Source organism: Monopterus albus, unplaced genomic scaffold (assembly GCF_001952655.1).
Source record: "Monopterus albus unplaced genomic scaffold, M_albus_1.0 scaffold176.1, whole genome shotgun sequence".
NCBI lineage: Eukaryota > Metazoa > Chordata > Actinopteri > Synbranchiformes > Synbranchidae > Monopterus > Monopterus albus.
Genome location: NW_018128056.1, coordinates 539,770 through 558,764, shown reverse-complemented (window position 1 = coordinate 558,764; position 18,995 = coordinate 539,770). Strand labels below are relative to the sequence as shown.

The 18,995-nt window shown below is 41.3% G+C and overlaps 1 protein-coding gene across 1 annotated transcript in view; it reads left to right on the top strand.

The window, feature by feature from the left end:
* Positions 1 to 17,577, top strand: part of fndc3ba (fibronectin type III domain containing 3Ba) — an 89,382-nt gene extending 71,805 nt beyond the window's left edge. Inside the window, 7 exon segments of the mRNA XM_020616616.1 lie at positions 222 to 335; positions 759 to 908; positions 2,114 to 2,394; positions 5,373 to 5,591; positions 11,477 to 11,643; positions 11,868 to 11,995; positions 13,252 to 17,577. Of these exon segments, the coding sequence (XP_020472272.1) occupies positions 222 to 335; positions 759 to 908; positions 2,114 to 2,394; positions 5,373 to 5,591; positions 11,477 to 11,643; positions 11,868 to 11,995; positions 13,252 to 13,563 (1,371 nt within the window). The 3' untranslated portion in view covers positions 13,564 to 17,577.
* The last annotated feature ends 1,418 nt before the right edge of the window (positions 17,578 to 18,995 follow it).

Genomic DNA, 18,995 nt, shown 5'->3' with positions numbered 1-18,995 from the left:
GTAATAATTTAAAAAAAGAAATAGTAAATTAGTAATTCACCAGGCAAGACCATAAATAAAATGCACAACACCCAATCACTTCCCTGATGATGATAGAACCATGCAATTAGCAATAGCAATTAGGTCAGAGTGTCCCAGATGCAGGCGGTCTAGTGTGATTTGTTCTCTGTTTTCCACTTCTAATCGTGTGTGTGTGTGTGATGTCTCTTCCTCTCATTTAGTTCGGAGCCTACTCTGAGCCAACAGAGGTGACGACTGCAGCAGGCCCACCTGGCCAGTGCGGGGCGCCACTCATCAGTCTCACCAGCAACACCTGTGTAACGATTAACTGGGAGGTGAGACGAACACAGATATAATCCAAACAGTTTCTGTGGGCAAAGGAAGCAAAAGACAGGTGTACAGACAAAGACGAGAAAGAAAGTTTTTATGTTTTCTGCTCTGGACGCTGTTAAAACATTGGTTAAATCAATTCAGTAAATAAGATGTCCAACCTTCGTTTTTCTACTGAAATAAAAACCTGCCACTTTAAACGTAGCTGCTGGGCTGTTGTTGACCAGTAGGCCCAGAAGACTGTGTGGTTCATAGCAATGTAGCTTTATGGCAGTGTGTACCTCATTTCCCTTTGGCCTCTTTTAACATGACATTATATTCCACATTTACTTTTTGTTTGAAAGGCAGCTTTTGGGTTTTTTTCCCATTTTGGATCAGTTTATGACAGCCTTTTCACTCTGAACTGAGTGTGTTTATGTGTGTTACAGAGTCCTGAGGGGTCGGGTACAGACATCTCTGAATATCGTTTGGAGTGGGCGAGGGAAGACGAACCCATGGAGCTCATCTACTGTGGGTCTGCCACGCAGTGTGAGCTGTCGGATCTGATGCCTGCCACAGACTACTGCTACAGACTACAGGTAACATACACCCAAACCTTCCTATGGGCATGAAATACATGCACACTTACTCACATCTGCACAAACTGCATTCATGCATAGGCAAACAGAGATGTATGCACACAAAAAAGGTTTATAAACTATATGAACAGACATGTGCAGACACACAGAAGTAAAAAAAAAAAACGAACACAACACATACATACAAATGTCAGTGAAGGAAAACATCAGAAGCAAGAAACACACCAGCTCTCACAGCCCAGTGAAAGGTTGATGAAACCTGATTCTGTTTGTGCCCTGACTCTTCAGGTACCTAAATACGTGTACTCCATCTCTTTGTATTTGTCTAACAGACACGCTTAGTAGAGCTCTATGACTCTGTATGCTCTGCACCTGTAAATGTGCCTGCTGCTCTGTAGCACATACCTGTTTCATGAGAAAACTTTAGATAGCCAGACACTATCACGAGGATAAGGTGAATCAAGATTTAGTGTTTGCATTTCTTTTTTCTTTTAAATCTTGTTAAAATATATTTGACAGCTGAACATAAATCAGAAACATTACTGAGATGTAATTTTTCATGTCTCTGACCCTCAAAATATGTAGTTTACTGCCAGACAATGTACAAACGTAGTGAGTCAAGACATAAGTGCACAGTTGAAAATTTGTACCCTGTCCTCTTGGATGTGGACTCATGGTAAAGTTGCTGGGCTGTTCATGGAAAATGGAGCTGGTATAATTCTATACTAAAAATAAGTGTGCCTCGTTTTCACGGAAGTATTGTATATTTTTGCCAATTACGATAAATCCGTCACTCCTTAAAGACAGGTTATTTTATTTAGCTTATTACATTTGATAGCCACAAATTTTGCAGGTGTTCAGAATGTCATAAATATATCGCTGGCAGTTTGTCATTGTTTCTTCTCACTGAGTTTGTGGGAGGCAATAAAGTTGACTTCTATATAACAAAAGGTGTTTAATGGAGGATAGTGTCTGTGTGTTACACAGCACAAGGAATAAACTAATGTTCTTTCACAGCTAGTATGAATTCATCTCCCTCTGCTGGTTTTCTTGTGTTCTTCCACTCTCCTTGTCTTTTTCTCCTCTCTGTTTTACCTTTACTTGTTCTTTGGCTGTGTTACTCTTGTTCCTGCCAAATCTTTTCACTTTTTCTCTTTCCTGTTTCACTCTTTTTTTTTTATTTATTTTTTTATTCTTCAATTCAGGCAGTGAATCAGGCTGGCGCTGGTCCTTACAGCGAGCAAGTGAGTTTCAGGACCCCAGCGTCAGTTCCTGACCAGGTGTCATCCCTCACCCTCCTGGAGCTCCCAGCCTCCTCGGAGTCAGGTCACTCCCCGTGTACCTGCCTTTTTCTAAAGTGGGATGAGCCAAACAGCAATGGGGCAGAGATCACCTCTTATATCATCACCCTGGATGACATGAGCATGACTGTGGAATCAGGGACAAGTCACTTTGTTACGGGCCTGCAACCAGACAGCGAATACAGGTACTTACCTAAATTAGTAGGATTTACGAACTAATGTTTACTGGATTTAAAAAAATAAAGCGTGATCTGTGTTGATGATGATCACCTCATCACGGTGTCATTTTGACTCACCACTGTATCGTTTCATGTCATGTTACCACAGACATTAATTGATGAGTGAATTAACGTCCATTAACATCAGATGTCAGAACATATGAAATGTTGTATCTTGTTAAATCAGTGTGAAATAATGGACAAACAAACCTGCATTAGCAGATTTATTTTAAACCCCTTTTACTACCAACATGTTAGCTAACACTTCATTTGCACTCTCTTGGTATTTGTTTGGAGTCATGTTTCTTTGCAGTCTGATGAATGTAAGGTTTGGCGCTGGGCAGGTCACATACAGTATATTTTAACAGCTTTTTCCTGCTGTGGCTGAAAATGACACTACGAGAGCAGCGAGAGGGAACAAGAGCAGTAAAGTGGTGGACCAACGAATGAAAACGGTGATTTAAAAAAAAAAATGCTGGAATGCTTCACAGATCCAAAGAGAGAGTGAGGAGATAATTCTCCATTCTCATTCCCAATATGAAGTTTTAAATTCACTTTAACAACAGTTGTGTTTGAACCTCCATTAATTTGGGGAACCTCAATCGAGATACCCTGACTTTAGCATTGGTAAAGCTCCAAAAACAGTGGATCCTGCATCTCCCATAGTACAATCAATGATATCTTTTCTTTTCTTTTTTTTTTTTAGCAGGACATGCCTGTCTGGTAAACTTGTCCATGCCAGTAAACTCTCATCAGTCACTTAAAAAAAAAAAAAACGCAAGGCAGCACCAACATCTCTCATGTACAGTAGATTTTAAGGCACTAAATACCAAAAGAAGTAGTACCCAGCTAATGGTTAGTTATTTATAAATTACACAATAGAAAAATGAATGATTAATGGCAAAGTTATTGATTGGTGTATGATGTTTGGATGAACAGTGATGCCAGACCTTGTTGTACTGGGGCTGCATAAACAGCTGCTTGGTCTGAATCACCAGCAAATGTTGTTATGTCTCTGTAAATGATTATGTGATTACATGTGAGCATGGTGTGTGTGTGTGCATGTGTGTGTGTGTGTGCATCCATGTGATTTTGTAATTGTGTAATGAGTTTTTTAATCAGGGTTGGGGGCTGTGAAGAGTCAGTGTGACCACAGACCATTGTTTTTATTCTGAGGTTGTTTTTGTCCCAGTGTCACTCTGTTCTCTTGCATAAAGGCTGCCACTGAGCAGAACACTGTGCATGTGTGTGTCTGTGCACGTGTAGGTGTGTGTGCGTACATGAGTGTCTACCTGTGGGAGTGTTTTGTGTGTGCTGGTGACAGTAATTCTGGTTGGTATTTACAGCGGTGGGGTACTTCACATATTATTATTCATTCTTTATTTGTGTATATAGCCTTGGGAAAGGACCACAATAGGTGTTGTTGTTTCTGTCATGAGTGGACTGTGTCTGCTTTAGTGTAGGTTTAAAATGTCTGAGGCCATTATTAATAAACAGTGTTTAGACTTCAGGTGTTTTCCCTCTGTACATGCTGGGGAAAGTGTCCTCAGTGACAGTAGTTGTATGTTGAAAAGGAAAAATCCATTTACATTTTTACTTTTTTGGAAAAATTTTATAAAAAACCTACATAATTTATGTTTAAATGCTTTCAGTGAAATCATCTGTGTCCAGAGACTGCACAGAACCTCTTTAATTTAAAAACAATTCTTTTTTGTCATTAATGTATAATTTTTCCCCAAATACAAGGTTTCACAGCCATCCTTGCACATCTTCACTTAATGCTGTCACAGTTTAATAATAGTGAACTTTCTTGGGCTTTGCCGGAATGGGCCCCATGAATCTAGGCCCAACTACCGGATGCTTGCCGGTGAGACTCCCTCCCACATCTGGCTCCCCAGTTTCCCTTATCAGGGCAAGAGGGCACCACAGAACAGTCCCAGCTATCAGGATCACCAGATTCTCAGAGTATCGCAAGGGGCTTGTTTCCTAGGTGAGGGTAAAATGGAGGACGAGACTAACAGCCAGGGTGGTTCAGTGTCAGCAGTAATACAAGTGTTGGACCAGAGTGTTTTGGTGAAGAGGGAGCTGAGCTGGAAGGTAAAGCTTTCAATTTACTAGTCAATCTATGTTTCAGCCTTCACCTATGGTCACAAGCTTTAGGTAGTGACCAAAAGAATGGGATTGTGAATACAGGGAGCCATTAGTTTCCTCTGTAGGGTGGCTGGACTCGGTTCAGACATCTAGAAGGAGCTTGAAGTAGAGCTGCTGTTTCTTTGGGTCAAAAGGAGCCAATTGAGGTTGTTTGGGTATCTGATTAGGATGCTTCCTGGGTGCCTTCCACTGAACCTTTCCTGAGCCCGTCTAACTATTAGGAGGCCCTGGGGAAGAGCCAGAATTTGCTGGAGGGATTATATATCTCATTTATGTAGCCTGGGAACACTTCAGGATCCTCTAGGGGAAGCTGGAAAACTTTGCAGGGAAGGAGGACATGTGGACCACCCTACTAAACCTGCTACCCTCGTAACCTGACCACAGATAAGTGGTCGAGAATGGATGGATGGATGGACATCGAATTGTAATATATGAGAACAGTAATGGAACAATGCATCACAGAGGCATCCAGGGTCAAAGCTAATACATTTGGTCAGCCTCTTCACTGAAAATGATTCCACCATTAGACAAATAGGTCTACAAAAACACACAGCACAAGCTTGTACATTTTCCGGTGGTTTTATGTCCACGTACTTTTGCTCATGGACTTAAAATCTACACACATTCTCACTCAAATCCAGATATTGGTATACATGTTGCATAGCTGACCTTTTCTGAGACATTCCTCCACGAATATTAATTAGCATCCATTCAATAAAGGATAACCCTACATACTGCAACAGTCTGAAACAAACAAATCATAATCTCATTCTCCCCGTCTTCGTGGTTTACAGTGTACGGATCCAGGCGGTGAATGGCATTGGCGCCGGTCCCATGAGCCCACATCTGCTGGCGTGGACACGCCCCCTCCCTCCTGCACCGCCTCCTCTCGAATGCTCAGCAGCCGGCCCTCAGAGCCTGAAGCTGAAGTGGGGTGAAAACGCCAGCCACACAAGAGCCCTGCTCGCTGATGACGTGGTCTACACACTACAGATGGAGGATAAGAACCACAGGTGAAGCGCACACACCAGTCTATAGCGCTCTAACATAATTGTTTACCTCCTGGTATAGAGTGAGAAGGGATCCAGCTTACTATTGTCTGGACCACATGCACACATTACAGATGAAATGTCACTCAGTTTTTAATTACAGTTTTTCTTTGAACAATTCATTTAGACAGCAAGATTTTGTAACACTATCACAATTCATTTGTATTGTTATGATACTATTCCACTAAAGGTCAGTAAATGCTGGTATTGAATTATTAAATTAAGGGCCAGACCCAGCTGACATTGTTTATTATCAACTGAATTAAAAGGCTTTCAGATAGGATGTGGTACATGCTGCGCTCATCACGGGGTTTGGGCGCAGCACAGTGGAGGAGGGCGTATGCACAAATTGCGCACATGTTGGGCACCGGTTGCTAGGTGACCAAAAGGCTTTCCAGGGAGTAGTTAACAGATATTTAGTTTTTCGAGCAGTGGACTTGAATGCATGATGTATCTTTCTACATGTCAGCGAAAAGCTCTGGCTTTAGTTGTATTGGTGAAGAGGAGGAGGAGGAGGAGACGAGCTGCAGCAGAGAAGAAGAGGGTGTGGGTCCGCCAAAATCAGCTTCTCCTCCATTTTCTTTGTGGTCTGTCAGGTTCTCTGCATCTGGACACTTTGAAGTTGAACTTCTCTTAACTTCAGCACAGCACCCGGCACGTCCTATCTGAAAGCACCTTTAGCAACAGTCAGCCCTATTTCAATGAGCATTGGACATAAATTAAAGAACCAGTAACTGCACTGTATGTTTTTCTTTTTAACATGAATATTAATTATTCTAAATGTTTTCTTGGGATGCCTTTGAACAAAAGCTCTGTCATATTTCTGCAGTGGTAAGATTAGTGGATGGTTTAATTTTAGAACCGCTGCTATAAAAGGGGATTGAAACTGTGATGTGCTGCTTAGAGGATGTTCTTTGCAACACTTTTCTCAGACTCCTCAACACACAGCTAGTCAATACAGAAAATCAGGACCCAGAAGGTCAATACTACACACACCACAGTCACACTCACACAAGCACGAGAAGCACAAACATAATCAGCTTGAAAGAAGGTGAGGGAGCATTTGTGCATGGTTGCTTAGTTAGAGGAGTGTGTGTAGATCTTTGTGCTTCTGGGTTTTGTGTGTGAGCATGCAATAACCAGATGTACCAGGTAGTAGTCACGTTGAGAGCATCTAGAGCTGGCTGGGCTATAGCCTCTAACAATCAACCCTCCGTTTATCCTACTGGTCGGACAAAAGAAACCAAGAAAGAAATGGGGAAAGAGAAAATTAGCAGACTGAGGAGGAAGGGGAATGGGCAGAGTGTGACCAGGAAGTTAAAACACATAATTGACAAGAGCGCAAGAGGAGGGCATTTTTACTAATGTAAGAGAATCTTTAATGCATCAAAGCAAAAACTGTGGGAGTGAGGGAGAGGTGAATAAAAAGGTAGGGAAACTGATTAGCAGTGAAGAGCCACTTGTGTCTGCCCACCTGTCAGATTTCCTCGCTCCCTCCCTCCATCCAGTCTTCTACCGTTTTAGCCGACCAGCTACCAGTGTTTGGATTACGACTTGGCTGGCATCAAGTTGGCACCCAGGTACTTTGGCACCCTTGATATGGGTCAGAGTGCAGAAGGCAACAGATGGGCTCTATCTGGTCTCCTGAACTGCTAACCTCTGGAACACACGGACACATACAAACACAAAGGAATGTGCTTGGTGCAGACATGATCCCTGCCAGCCTAATGAAAGCAGCTTTCACAATTTGGAAAGTTTTATTTACCCCCTTTTAATTGGTACAGTGATTAGTATGCATGCTGGGCTGTGTGTATTTGTGTTGGTGTGACCATTTCTATATGTTTTCAGGCACCAGATCTAGTTTGGATGGTAGTTTGGTATATAAACATCCTGGCATTTCTTTCAAACTTCTTATTGAGCAAGTGCTGCAACCTGATGTAAACTGGATTGGATAAAATATCTGAGATTTAAAACTACATGAGTGACTTTTGTTTCTGAATTCAGAAGAAAAGGGGCCTGAGTGGCTTTTTATGCCTTTAAATTGGCCATGTTTTTGTTATTCGTTCTTTATTTCTTCTTTCTTTTCTACTTGTCCCTTCCTGCACTCTCATAGCCAACTTTTAGAAGTGGTCGCTTCAAGTGGAAGTGAAGCAGGGATGTTGTTTTTCCACGTTCCCGCACTTTCTTTCCTCACTAACCAGTTTCTTTATAGCACTGTACCATTTCACTGTGTCACGGTGTGTGATTTCTCTTCATTTTATCTGTGCCACACTATGCATGTGAAGGAAACAGTTGAGGTAAAATGTAAGTATTTTTAAAATTGAAATCCTCTTTGTTACATTTTTATTCATATGGGGTGGGAAGTAGTTCAGGAATAGTACTAAGGAAATATTTGTTTTTACAGACATTTTCCAGTTCATAGTTGATGTTCCAAGTGTTTATGGTTAATGTACATTAAGATTATGGTGCATGTTTCATGGAAGCGTTCAAGGTCGATAGCTGTTATTTCATTCAGCTGGTAATACAGATACAAATGGCATCATTTTCCCACAGCCCAAATACACAAACACGATTTCACTCTGTCCTCTCCTACTCCAGCTTCCCTGACTCATTCAACCTAATTACCTTTGCTTACGATTCATTACTTGCAGCTGCTGGTGGTTGCGGCAGGACATGTAGGTGTATTAGTGGCTGCATTAGCGGTGCATCTCTTTTTGTTGAACTGTGTTTGTGTGTACGCCAAAGGTTGTCACCAGATGAACGGATTGAGCTCCTTTACAGGATAACACACACACATACTCCTCCACACTCTGCCTTGGGCGTTTTCATTACACTCTTTTAGAATAAATTTGCAGGATTTTCTGTTATTGGTGAAATGCTAAATCACTCATCTTTAGGTGCTGAGGGAAACTGGAGAGGCATTTAGAAAAGTATTAAATCCTGAAATTATTTAGCATAAACAAACATATTGAATAGCTAGTCGCACTTTGTCAGTAAATTCCATCAGTGCCATTTTTAACCAAATCACATAAGTGTTTTTTGACTTTGGGTGCCCCTGAGCCTGCAACTATCTGTTTATGTTTATGGCCAGTCTAAAATAATTCATATTTATTCATCTCATTTTATTACTAGAAAGGTGACTTCACCTCTGGAGAAATGGGTTTTTTTTTTTTTTTTTGTTTCCATAAATTTTCTCCTTACCACATCTGTCCTCCCCACACTCACCCTGCAGCGTCTCTTTGTGGATGTATTAGATGATAAAGAAAGCTGGTTTATTAGGTTCACAATATTGAATCCCCTTTCTTTACTTTCCTTCCTTCTCTGGCTGATTTTTTTCATTCTTATCTACCTGTATGCAGAGTCGCTGCTTGTCTTCTGTTCTCCCTTGCGCATGGCCTTTAAATGCTGGCTGACTTTGATTTTTCTCATTTCACTTTCTCCTCATCCGTATTACCCTAAATGCCTGTGTTGGGAGCATAAGAGTGTCATAGCAACACAGTCAGTGCAGTGCAAGGAAGGCTTCAACCTTCTGACACAGTGGGGTTTTAATGATTGCAGATGGAAGAAAGCTTGGGTGTAGTTGCTTCAAAAACATTTTCCCTTTATTTTTTGTACAGTTGACTGTATACATTAAATTTTTAATGGCTAAAACCAACCACTTTATTAAAGGCCTTTTCCACTTCAAATTGTGTTCAGGTGCATCTGATTTGCTATAATTCTGCCTCAGATGTGTCTTGATCATGATTACAGTCCACTTAAACTGATTTCCCACAATTCACACAGCACATGAGGACAAAAGCTAAGTCATGACGTCCGAGGAACTCTCTGTAGACCTCTGTGATAAAAGAGTGCTGAGCCATAAATCAGGACATTGAACCATTTGTAGTGTTTTGAGTCTTCCCAGGTAGCGATGAGACAGTACCGTTATCGGATCTGTTTCTTTTTTACTAATTATCTTATTGATTGATGATCAATTTTCTGTGTGGACAAAGGGAGACCTACACAGGTTTTCAGCATTACCACAGATGTTTTGATATCTCTATAGGTCTGATCACAGTGTACAATGTCTGCTTGATAACATTTGATATTTGAGGAGAACAAAATGATTTCTTCTTTAGAGATTTGCTGAAACTGTATGTGTTCTGTTGTGTTGTCCCAAGACAACAGTCAGTCGCTTTCTGTTCTTACATGAAAGCTTTTAAGCTTCCACCTGGTTTGGAAAATGAAAATGCAAGAATAGAGATGCTGAATAATGTCGTGCCAAAATAAATATTACCTCTTCTGTGTGAGCTGCTTGATCACGGGTGCTTGGAAATGGCGTTTTAAGATGTCTGCATGTGTTACAGGCATCACAGCATAACAATAACATAACAGACAAACAGGGAAGCAAGTCATATTCTGATTCATGATATCAGTGAGAATAATTCTTATATTTGCATTCCTAATACAGCAAACATGGAGAACAATAACATTGTCTGTCTTAAACCTCTTTCTCTGTCCTCCTCTGCTCCTTTTGTGATGAAGTGGTTGACCGTTTGGCACCAAGAAAGTAGTTCCATCTCATTAATTGTGGCCTGGTCAGTTTATATATGTGTTTGTGTGTGTTAATAATCTCTGTTCTGATGGGTTAACTGTTTTGAAACCACTCAGCTCTGTCCAAATGAGAAGAGGTCATAACTCATGATGATGATTTTTCAGCCATGCACCTGTTAGCTGAGAGAGTAATCAAGTGGAAACTTAGATACATGTAGCATTTACATTTCATGCAGCCACTTATCAAATTCTGCCAGCACCGGGTCTCTGTGTGTTTCAACTGTAAGACCCAGCACTGAGGTCAAGGATCAACAATTTCACAAATCAGCCAGAGAACCACAACACTTCTCCCTAGTGCAGCCACATAAAGAGCTCATTTGGAGTTATAGTCTTCCACTAAACCATGACCTCTCACATCTCTCCTTTCTCTCCATCATCATCTCCACTCTTGTAATTACCAGTCACCTTCTTTTATTTCTTGTTTCCTTCATCACCACCTTCTCTCTTCTCACTAACCATGTCACCTTTGTCTTTCTCTCTTCTCCCCCTTTTCCATACCTTACTTCCTTGCTCTGACTTTTGCTTTAATGTGCTGAAAGCTGAAAGTGAAAATAAATAACCCCTGCCAAACCCCCATTTCCTCCCTCATTATCTCAGTCCATCAGTCTGTCCATCTAGCCAGGCAGAAACATCTGCTGCTCATTTTCGTCGTATTTGTGACTATGTCCTGTCACTATTTGTTCAGTGTGTCCATAAATCACTACTGTCTTTGCTAAGAAGCACTCTTCTCTCTTCCCAATAACTTTCACTTTTCAAGGTCTCCACTACTTATTTCTCAAGGTAACACATGCTAAGCCTATGATGACAAAACAAAGATGATTTAATAAGCACTGCAGTGATCAAACAGAGGCCAGCATATAAAAAAAAGGATAAAAACAGGCCAGCAAGGTTATGTACCCCTATGAACTATTAATAAGCTATTACTAGTAATGTCTTTCATGATGAGTCACTGAAATACAAGGAAAAACACATCAGTCTGAATCAGTTCCTAAATCTACTTCAGTGATTAATGCCATGTATCCTGCCTCGTTTTTCCATCCTCTTGAGAGTTTTTCTGTCACCTACGTCTCCCTCTTCTAATCTATTGTGAGCTCATTACACATTTCTCTCAGCGCTGTCTCACTTTTTACCTTCTCCTTATTCTTCCTGTCCAGTGTCAGTCCCACCCTCCTTCTCATCTGACCCTTATTCTTCTTTTCTTTTTAGATTTGTGACACATTGTCTCTCTTTTCCTCTTCCATATGTTCTCTGTGCAGGTTTGTGACGATCTACCGCGGCCCCAGCCACACCTATAAGGTTCAGCGATTGACCGAGTCCAGCAGCTACAGTTTTAGAATACAGGCCATCAAGGATGCTGGGGAGGGTCCATTCTCTGACACACACACTTTCTGCACAACCAAGTCTGTACCCCCTGCCCTCAAAGGTAAACAGACACAGGCAAAGTGTATTTTTTGTTGCATGATGAAATTGGACGAGAGGCGGGGTCCAGCTCCCACAGGGCTGACATGTAGACAAACAACCAGACTTGTGTGCTGCGTCTGTAGCTGTGGTTGATTATTGCCATTTTGCAGTCTTCCCTGTAAACCAAACTCATTTTCTAAGTTTGTGTAATTAATATCGTGCTTTGATGCCATTTTTTTCCAACAGCTCCCAGAGTGCACCAGCTGGAGGGCAACATGTGTGAGATCACATGGGAGACTATCCCACCAATGAGAGGGGATCCTGTGAGCTACGTGCTTCAGGTGCTGGTAGGACGCGAGACAGAGTACAAACAGGTTTGTCTCGCATACACAGGTCATATGAGGGTAGAGCTCCTGTCTCTCTGGTCCAGAGCCCTGCTCTGGTTATTTGGTTCATCCATGTTTTTATGGAAGTTTGAGTAATTACTGAGTGGATATTTTCTAATCTCACATAGCAGCAGGAAAATGTAGTTTCCATTGATGGGGGAGGTTTTATATTGCACTCAACTGCCCACACAACAAGAAAGAAGAATAAAATGCACACACCTAGACCGAATGTTCATGGAACAAAGAGACACACAAACACAGACATTCCCACTCTCACACATACCATGTCTTCCCTGGGCTGAGTGCTACAGCATTTTGAATTCAAAGGTAATCTGCAGTATTAATAGTATCGAAGCATTTACAATGCAGAAACAAGCTGGGAAACGTTAGCTGCACATAAATATGGGAAATACAGAACTGCATAGCACTTGGAGGGATGAGCAGACTAGTCACCTGTCCAGATGTTCTGACTGGGATCACACCCATATCTGTCAACCCAAACCAGCTTCATTCTCTAAAGGCCTCAGTCGTTATGATATACTGTATAGTCTGAAGCTCCAAGTCTCCTGGACATAACTTGCACCTTGAGCCCAGAACAGTGGGTACACTAGAGATGAGTTAATGTCATGGGGTAGCATATTACAAGATTCAGTTTGTTTTCAGGTGCATGTGCTTGTTAGGGTTCAGGTGTAATCTCGCTCAGGTCTCCCAACACCTAACACACAGAGGCATTTTCTTATTTGATTGCCTGAGTAAATATAGGAATTAATTTTGAAATAATAGGAATATGTAGAAAGGGAGAAGTTAACAGAACACAAACTTTTTTTTTAACCCTTAATTTTTACTCCTTATACTCTAACTAGCAGGACTCAGGTAGGTGCCTGCCAAAAGCATGTTTCATTAGGACACGATTCACTGAAGTTGTTCAAACAGCAGGGGCTGATCCTCTCACCCTAGGTTAGTGATGAGGCTTTGTAAATCCTCAAAATGTGACCCAAGTCACTTCCCTTCGTAAATGGGCACCTGCTGAGAACTTCACAATACACACATTATGGGTCATATGCTGTGACCAAAGCAAGCTTGAAGATGTCCAATCCAAGAAACCGCAACTAATTTCGCTCATGAGCACACTGTCGGTAAAATCATTGGGTATTGTGTGAAGCCGAACGAAAACGTGCATACTCTTAAGTGGTCTTATAAAACGCGATAGCAAAACTTTTGTTTTTTCTTTTATCCCCCTGCAGGTTTATAAGGGGGAAGAGGGTGTGTTCCAAATCTCTGCTCTCCAGGGCAACACAGACTATCGTTTCCGCGTGGGCGCCTGCCGCCGTTGCCAGGATACGTGCCAGGAACTTTGCGGACCACTGAGCCCCTCCTCCTTGTTCACACTGCGTCGCCAGGAGACGGCATCATCGGGAGAGCTGTGCGCCATGGAAACAGGCAAAGGGGCGGGCCTAATCTCAAGCGATGAGCGCTTCGCAGCACTGATTGTGTGCATGTTTGCGGGCTTCTCCATCCTCATGGCCTGTTTGCTACAGTACTTCTTCATGAAGTGAGGGAATTTTAACTATAGGATAGAAACAGAAAGTAAAATCACAAAAACTTTAAACGCACGTCTATGAAAGAGCGAATGAAATCAAAACAAACACTTGATCTACTTTTAAGGCTTTTTTTTTTTTTGAAGTATTGGTTCAGGTGTTCCTCACCTTGTTCCTGTTGGCTTCTACCTTCACTTAGTTTGGCCTCTTTTCTCTCTACGTCTCTGTTGTCTTTGTATCATCGTCTGTCTCACTTGTTAAAGATTTCTGTCGAGGGAAGCTGGACCTCGGTTGGGAAAGAAAACTGATAATCAAGCCTTAAGATAGCTGTGAGCAAAGCAGTTGCTCTTCAGACTGACTTGCATGTTTTTTAATTTGTATCTTTTTTTTTTTAACATATTCGATAAGAAAACGTGTATATTTCTTGATGGTCATTGACTTTTTTTGTTTTTCAGTGTTTAATTTTTTTTTTTCTTTTGTGTTATGGTGCAGACTTTATCCATTCAGCCATATTCCAACGTAGGCCTTAAAAGCTTTAGCCGTTCATACCTTATTATTCAGTTTGTTACTCCTCAACAGGTTGTCGGTCAGTTCATGCTGTCTGCGCCTGCTCTCACATACAGACTGACAAAGACACACACATACACGTACAGAATTTTTGTACATATACATGCACACTCTTACAGTTACGCACGTGCAATGACAATGAAAAACACATTTCATCCTAAGAAGTCTATCGCATATCTTCTCAGCTTTTAACATTCAATCCCTCACTCATTCATTTACCAAAGTGATGCAATCTGTGTGGTGTAAGATGCTGCTATCCTGTGATTTTACTATATCTAAGAAAGAACGGGAAACCAGTTCAAATATATATGATGCTATAGAAGTGATGTAATATAAGTGATGGCGATGTAAAGTCTGAAATACAGTGTGAGCGATTCAACTCTAGGTGCTCACAAAAGCGGCTCTGAGATCAGTTCATTAGCTCCTGGTTGAAGGAACCTTTAAACACTGGTCTTGGATCAGAGTATAAACTGGCTTTAGCATTCAGGAAGCCAGGCCTGGATCATGATTTGGTGCAACTTACTGGGAAAGGTCTGGGTTGAGCATGCAAGAGGCCCCTCAGCCAGTCCTACCGTATTCTACCATCTCAAACACCATTGCTCCAGTCTGTTTATCTGTAGCTGTAGCAGCATTATGTCCTTAGTGTCACAAAAACAGAAGTGCTAACAGCCTGCCAGCTAGCCACCCTTCTCAGAGCTGTGTGTGTGTTTACCAGGAAAGCCATTAGGAGTTGGCTTGGGCTTTACCCCCTTGAAATTTAGCCATTTGCCAGCCAGAGCAGTGCTGAAGCTGTAGTTTCTCCTCCCAGCTAATCTGTGAATCGATACATTTGAAGACTCTTCTCCTCTTTTCTCTTCTCCTGCCCATAATTACCTTTAATTACCTTTTTGCTCTGGCTGCTTCTCTCTTGTTTTGGATCCACCCCCCACCCCCACCCCGTTTAAAAGGTGCTTTATTGACATGTAATCAGAGCAGTAGCAAATCTGTGGTCTCTCCTCAGATGGACATGTTTTTTGGGGACATGAACTAATGTTCACTAACCAAACAAGCCTTTGACAGAACACAGTTCAGCAGAACAGGGCATTCTGACACATGTAACATGAGGCTGACCTCCCCCCTTGCCTCCTGAACCCCTTTTTACCCCCAACCCGGAAAACAAAGCCAAGGTACAGCCTGATGATCCATAGAGGTCACCCTGACCTACACAATTAATGTGTGACATGTCCTCTTTTGTCAGGTGGGGTGTGAGAGAGGAGGGATTGGGGGTGGGGGGGATGATTAGCTCTGATTGGCAGCCTGTAACGTACCTCAGGGACAAGGCCTTACAGAGGGGAGATCTGATCCTGTCATCCCAAATGCTGTCATCATCATAGTGTCCTCTCCCCCATTTCCTCTCTGTCTTCTTCCTTCCTTTTCTTTCATTTTTGATGCTGTATCTTGTCCTCTGTTTATGCTGTGCCTTGCTCCTGTATGTGTCAGTAAGCAAAGTGGTTTACTAGCTCAAGATACCTTTGCCAAAGTTGATGAGAAAGTTAGAGTTCTTTTCTAGGTTTTATTTATACTATATATTTGCATACAGTACTTTACATGCCAGTTACAGTGCAATCATCATTTATTTATTGTTTAAAGATTAAGAGTCAAGTGTAGTTATATACTAATTTTTTCCTTGTAGCATGTTTTCTTCCATTTTTTTTAAATGGATGTATGTTAGATTGTATGATTAAGGCCAGCATTCCATATCTCAGTAACCCTTTAAGTATTTCTCTCGCAGCTGTTGGGAACCTGTAGCTCATCTGTCCATACAATTATTGCCTTTTCAATCATGTAACCAAATGGCTATGTACTTTGTTTTTCATCTCCGGTTTCGGCCACGCACAGCCAAGCAGCTTTTGTAATGCTTTGAGAGACATGTAGCCTTATGGTCAGTTCAAGTTATTTGTATCGGGATAAATGTTGCTGCCTTTGGCTTTTTTCCTATTAGTGTTATAATGAAGCTTCTGATATATTTTTACTGTTTTATTGCCAAAGCGCAGGTGTCTTGTGTCCACTAGATGTTGCGTTTTCGAAGGGATTCAATACAGCATTACAGTTTTACTATTAATATATTTCAAAACGAAAAAAAAAAAACATTGATGTGATCTGTGATTATGCTTCTTTACATATTATCTTTTATTATTTTGTTTTGTAAAGCAAAATGTGCCATGTTGAAATGTGTAGCCCCCGTTTGGAGGAGAGTTTTTAACACAACCTGATTTCACACTGAAAGGGTCTAAAAGGAAAAAAAAAAAGTGGCAAAAACAATCACAATGTTTTTAGGCAGATGACGACAATAACATTGAGGATTCCTTGTTCAGGCTAGTGCTGGTATAGCGGTAGTGAGTATTTTGTGTCCAGTATTTTAAGATTAAGAGATGATATACAGAGATATCTATAGAGCTATAGAATGAGATGGTAAATGCATTATGACTAACGGAGTTGAAGCACTTTTTTTATGCCCAGCAATAGTTGTGATGAGGTTAATATAAGCGAGAGGAGACACACAACTGTCCCTCTGTTTCAAACACTACTGCCGACGCAGTCTGTTACATTCATTAGCATAATTCTGCCATTGGCATCACTGTGACGTTGGCATTACTGGAGCATGGTTGTGTGCTTCTCGACCGGCGCCCTGCTCCCTGCAGAAAGCAAACTACAGCAGCGAAGGAAGTATCGTTCACGGGGGCTATGGTGCCTTTTCTCACACGTGCTCATGGTGCGTTTACCTGGCCTGTTGCATTGTAGTCGACAGGTGATGTGTGAGGTGTCCTATCCTTGTACCCCTGATGTTTTGTATTGCCCACCCACAGCCCCCTTTTCACACCTTAATCCCCGATGGGAGAGGTGAGGTTGAATTAGTGTTTGGCCAAACGCAGGCCAGTTATGTTAGTATTGTAAAGTCTGGGGTTAATGAAATGTTAACTGAAAGGCTCTGTATTTGTGGGCAGGGTACTCCCTTTATGTGCTTTTTTTTGTTTTCCCCCTTTGTTTCCTTCAAATGATCATGTTATAGCGCCAACCGTACAGGTCCTGCACATTTGGTGGGTATATTAAGAGTGAGAGACAGTTTTTGCCCAGCATCCCCACGTCTGTGCCTTCTGATCAGTTTTTCTTTTTTTTTCCTGATCATGTTATGTGAGATTTTGACTGAGATTGGCGATTTCACAAACGTACAAAGACTCACAGGTATTCAACTATTTTTTAAGTGAGACAAAAAGAGAAACATATTTTTACCTCACCGTTTTAAAACCAACATTCCGATGAAAAATAAAAGAAATTCATACATTTCTTCTTGTATTGTAAATGTTTGACAATTTCATATGCATTATATAAAAGAAACTGCCATATCAACTTTAATGTATAGATTTTTGCAAATACCATCCTATGTATGTAAGACATAACTGTATCTGTAGCGTATATATAATATATTTATGCCCAATAAATGTTTTAATTTTTTCTGACTTTGAGTGCAACCGTTTGTTTTATTGTGTGTGTGTCATTATTCATTAGCACTTTTCTACAGTGGGCAAACTAAACAGTATAGTCAATGCAAAACATTTTCCTCATGTACTGATTTTTATCTTCAAGATTTAATAACAGAATGATCACTCTGCTGCAAGTTGAACAATATATATACTGTATCTTTTAGCCACACAAGGCTCCAAGGATGTAAACTGAGTGTGTTTGTGTGAGGGTACATCAGTGCCAGATTTACTGACCTTAATAGTGTTTAGCCAGATATCTGAGTAGCTGTAATCTCCTGCTATGCCTCAGGGTAACCAGGCAGAGACTGCTGCACTGCATGCTCAGTTGTCCTCCCCCTACAGCGACTCGGGGTCCACAGGGGAAGTGTTACCTTTGGTCATTTTGTAGTGCTTATTGTGGCATGGAAATGGCGAGAGCAAAACAAAAACCCAGTATCTCACTCTTATCTTTTTTTTTAATTTAAGCTTTAGTACTGCAACAATCTCACAATACTTGTTTTGTTGTGAGGTGCACTGGAATCAGTGGCTATGTGATTCCTTGCTCCTAAATCAGTGAGACGGTGTGAACACAGCTGCATACTGTTGGGCGCAGCCTCACAAAGCTGCTGGTATGGCTGTAGACTTGGTCTTGTTTAAATGGTTCCCTCCTGCAAGGTATTGTGCCATTGTCACAGGATGGCTTCAGAAATATACACAGTCTTGATTTGAATCCTATTCCGGATTTGATTATGTTTCAAGTATTTGTATTACATGCTGCATCTGTGTTGTTAAATTGATGTGGATATTTAGTTTGCTTGTGTTTTCTCTGTTTACTGACCTTTCATGGACACCATACCTCTGGGATTCTGCACGACCACAGATCTGCTGATAAATGTATGTGGGTGGCAAATCTGCAGGGACCATTATATGGAACATTTCCAGCATTTAGCTGAATCCATGCACCAAATGCATTTTAGCTTCAGCTCCAAGCTGTCAGCGCATACCTGGGTCGGAACTTTGCTCATACCAATTGGCATCAGGCCGTCTTAAACGGTACCAGCTGAAAACCAAGCAAACACAGTGATATAGATGGACATAGATGTCAGCTCAACCTCAAGTCCCCTGTTCTCCTATTTGTCTAACGGTAATCTATTCATGGTCTATTGCACAGCCAACATCTAAATAAACTCATTATGTCTGAGTCATTAAATCTCTCTTCTTTCACCTTTTGTTTTATTGCCTCTTTTCACTGTGCATTGTTTTGAATAGGGGCCCCTCTTTTACACCTTTTCTTCTACTCACCTACTGTCCACCCACTAATGTTCTTCTACAGTATGTGACATCAGCCCAGCTTTTATTTGATTAATCTGTTTCTTTCATTGC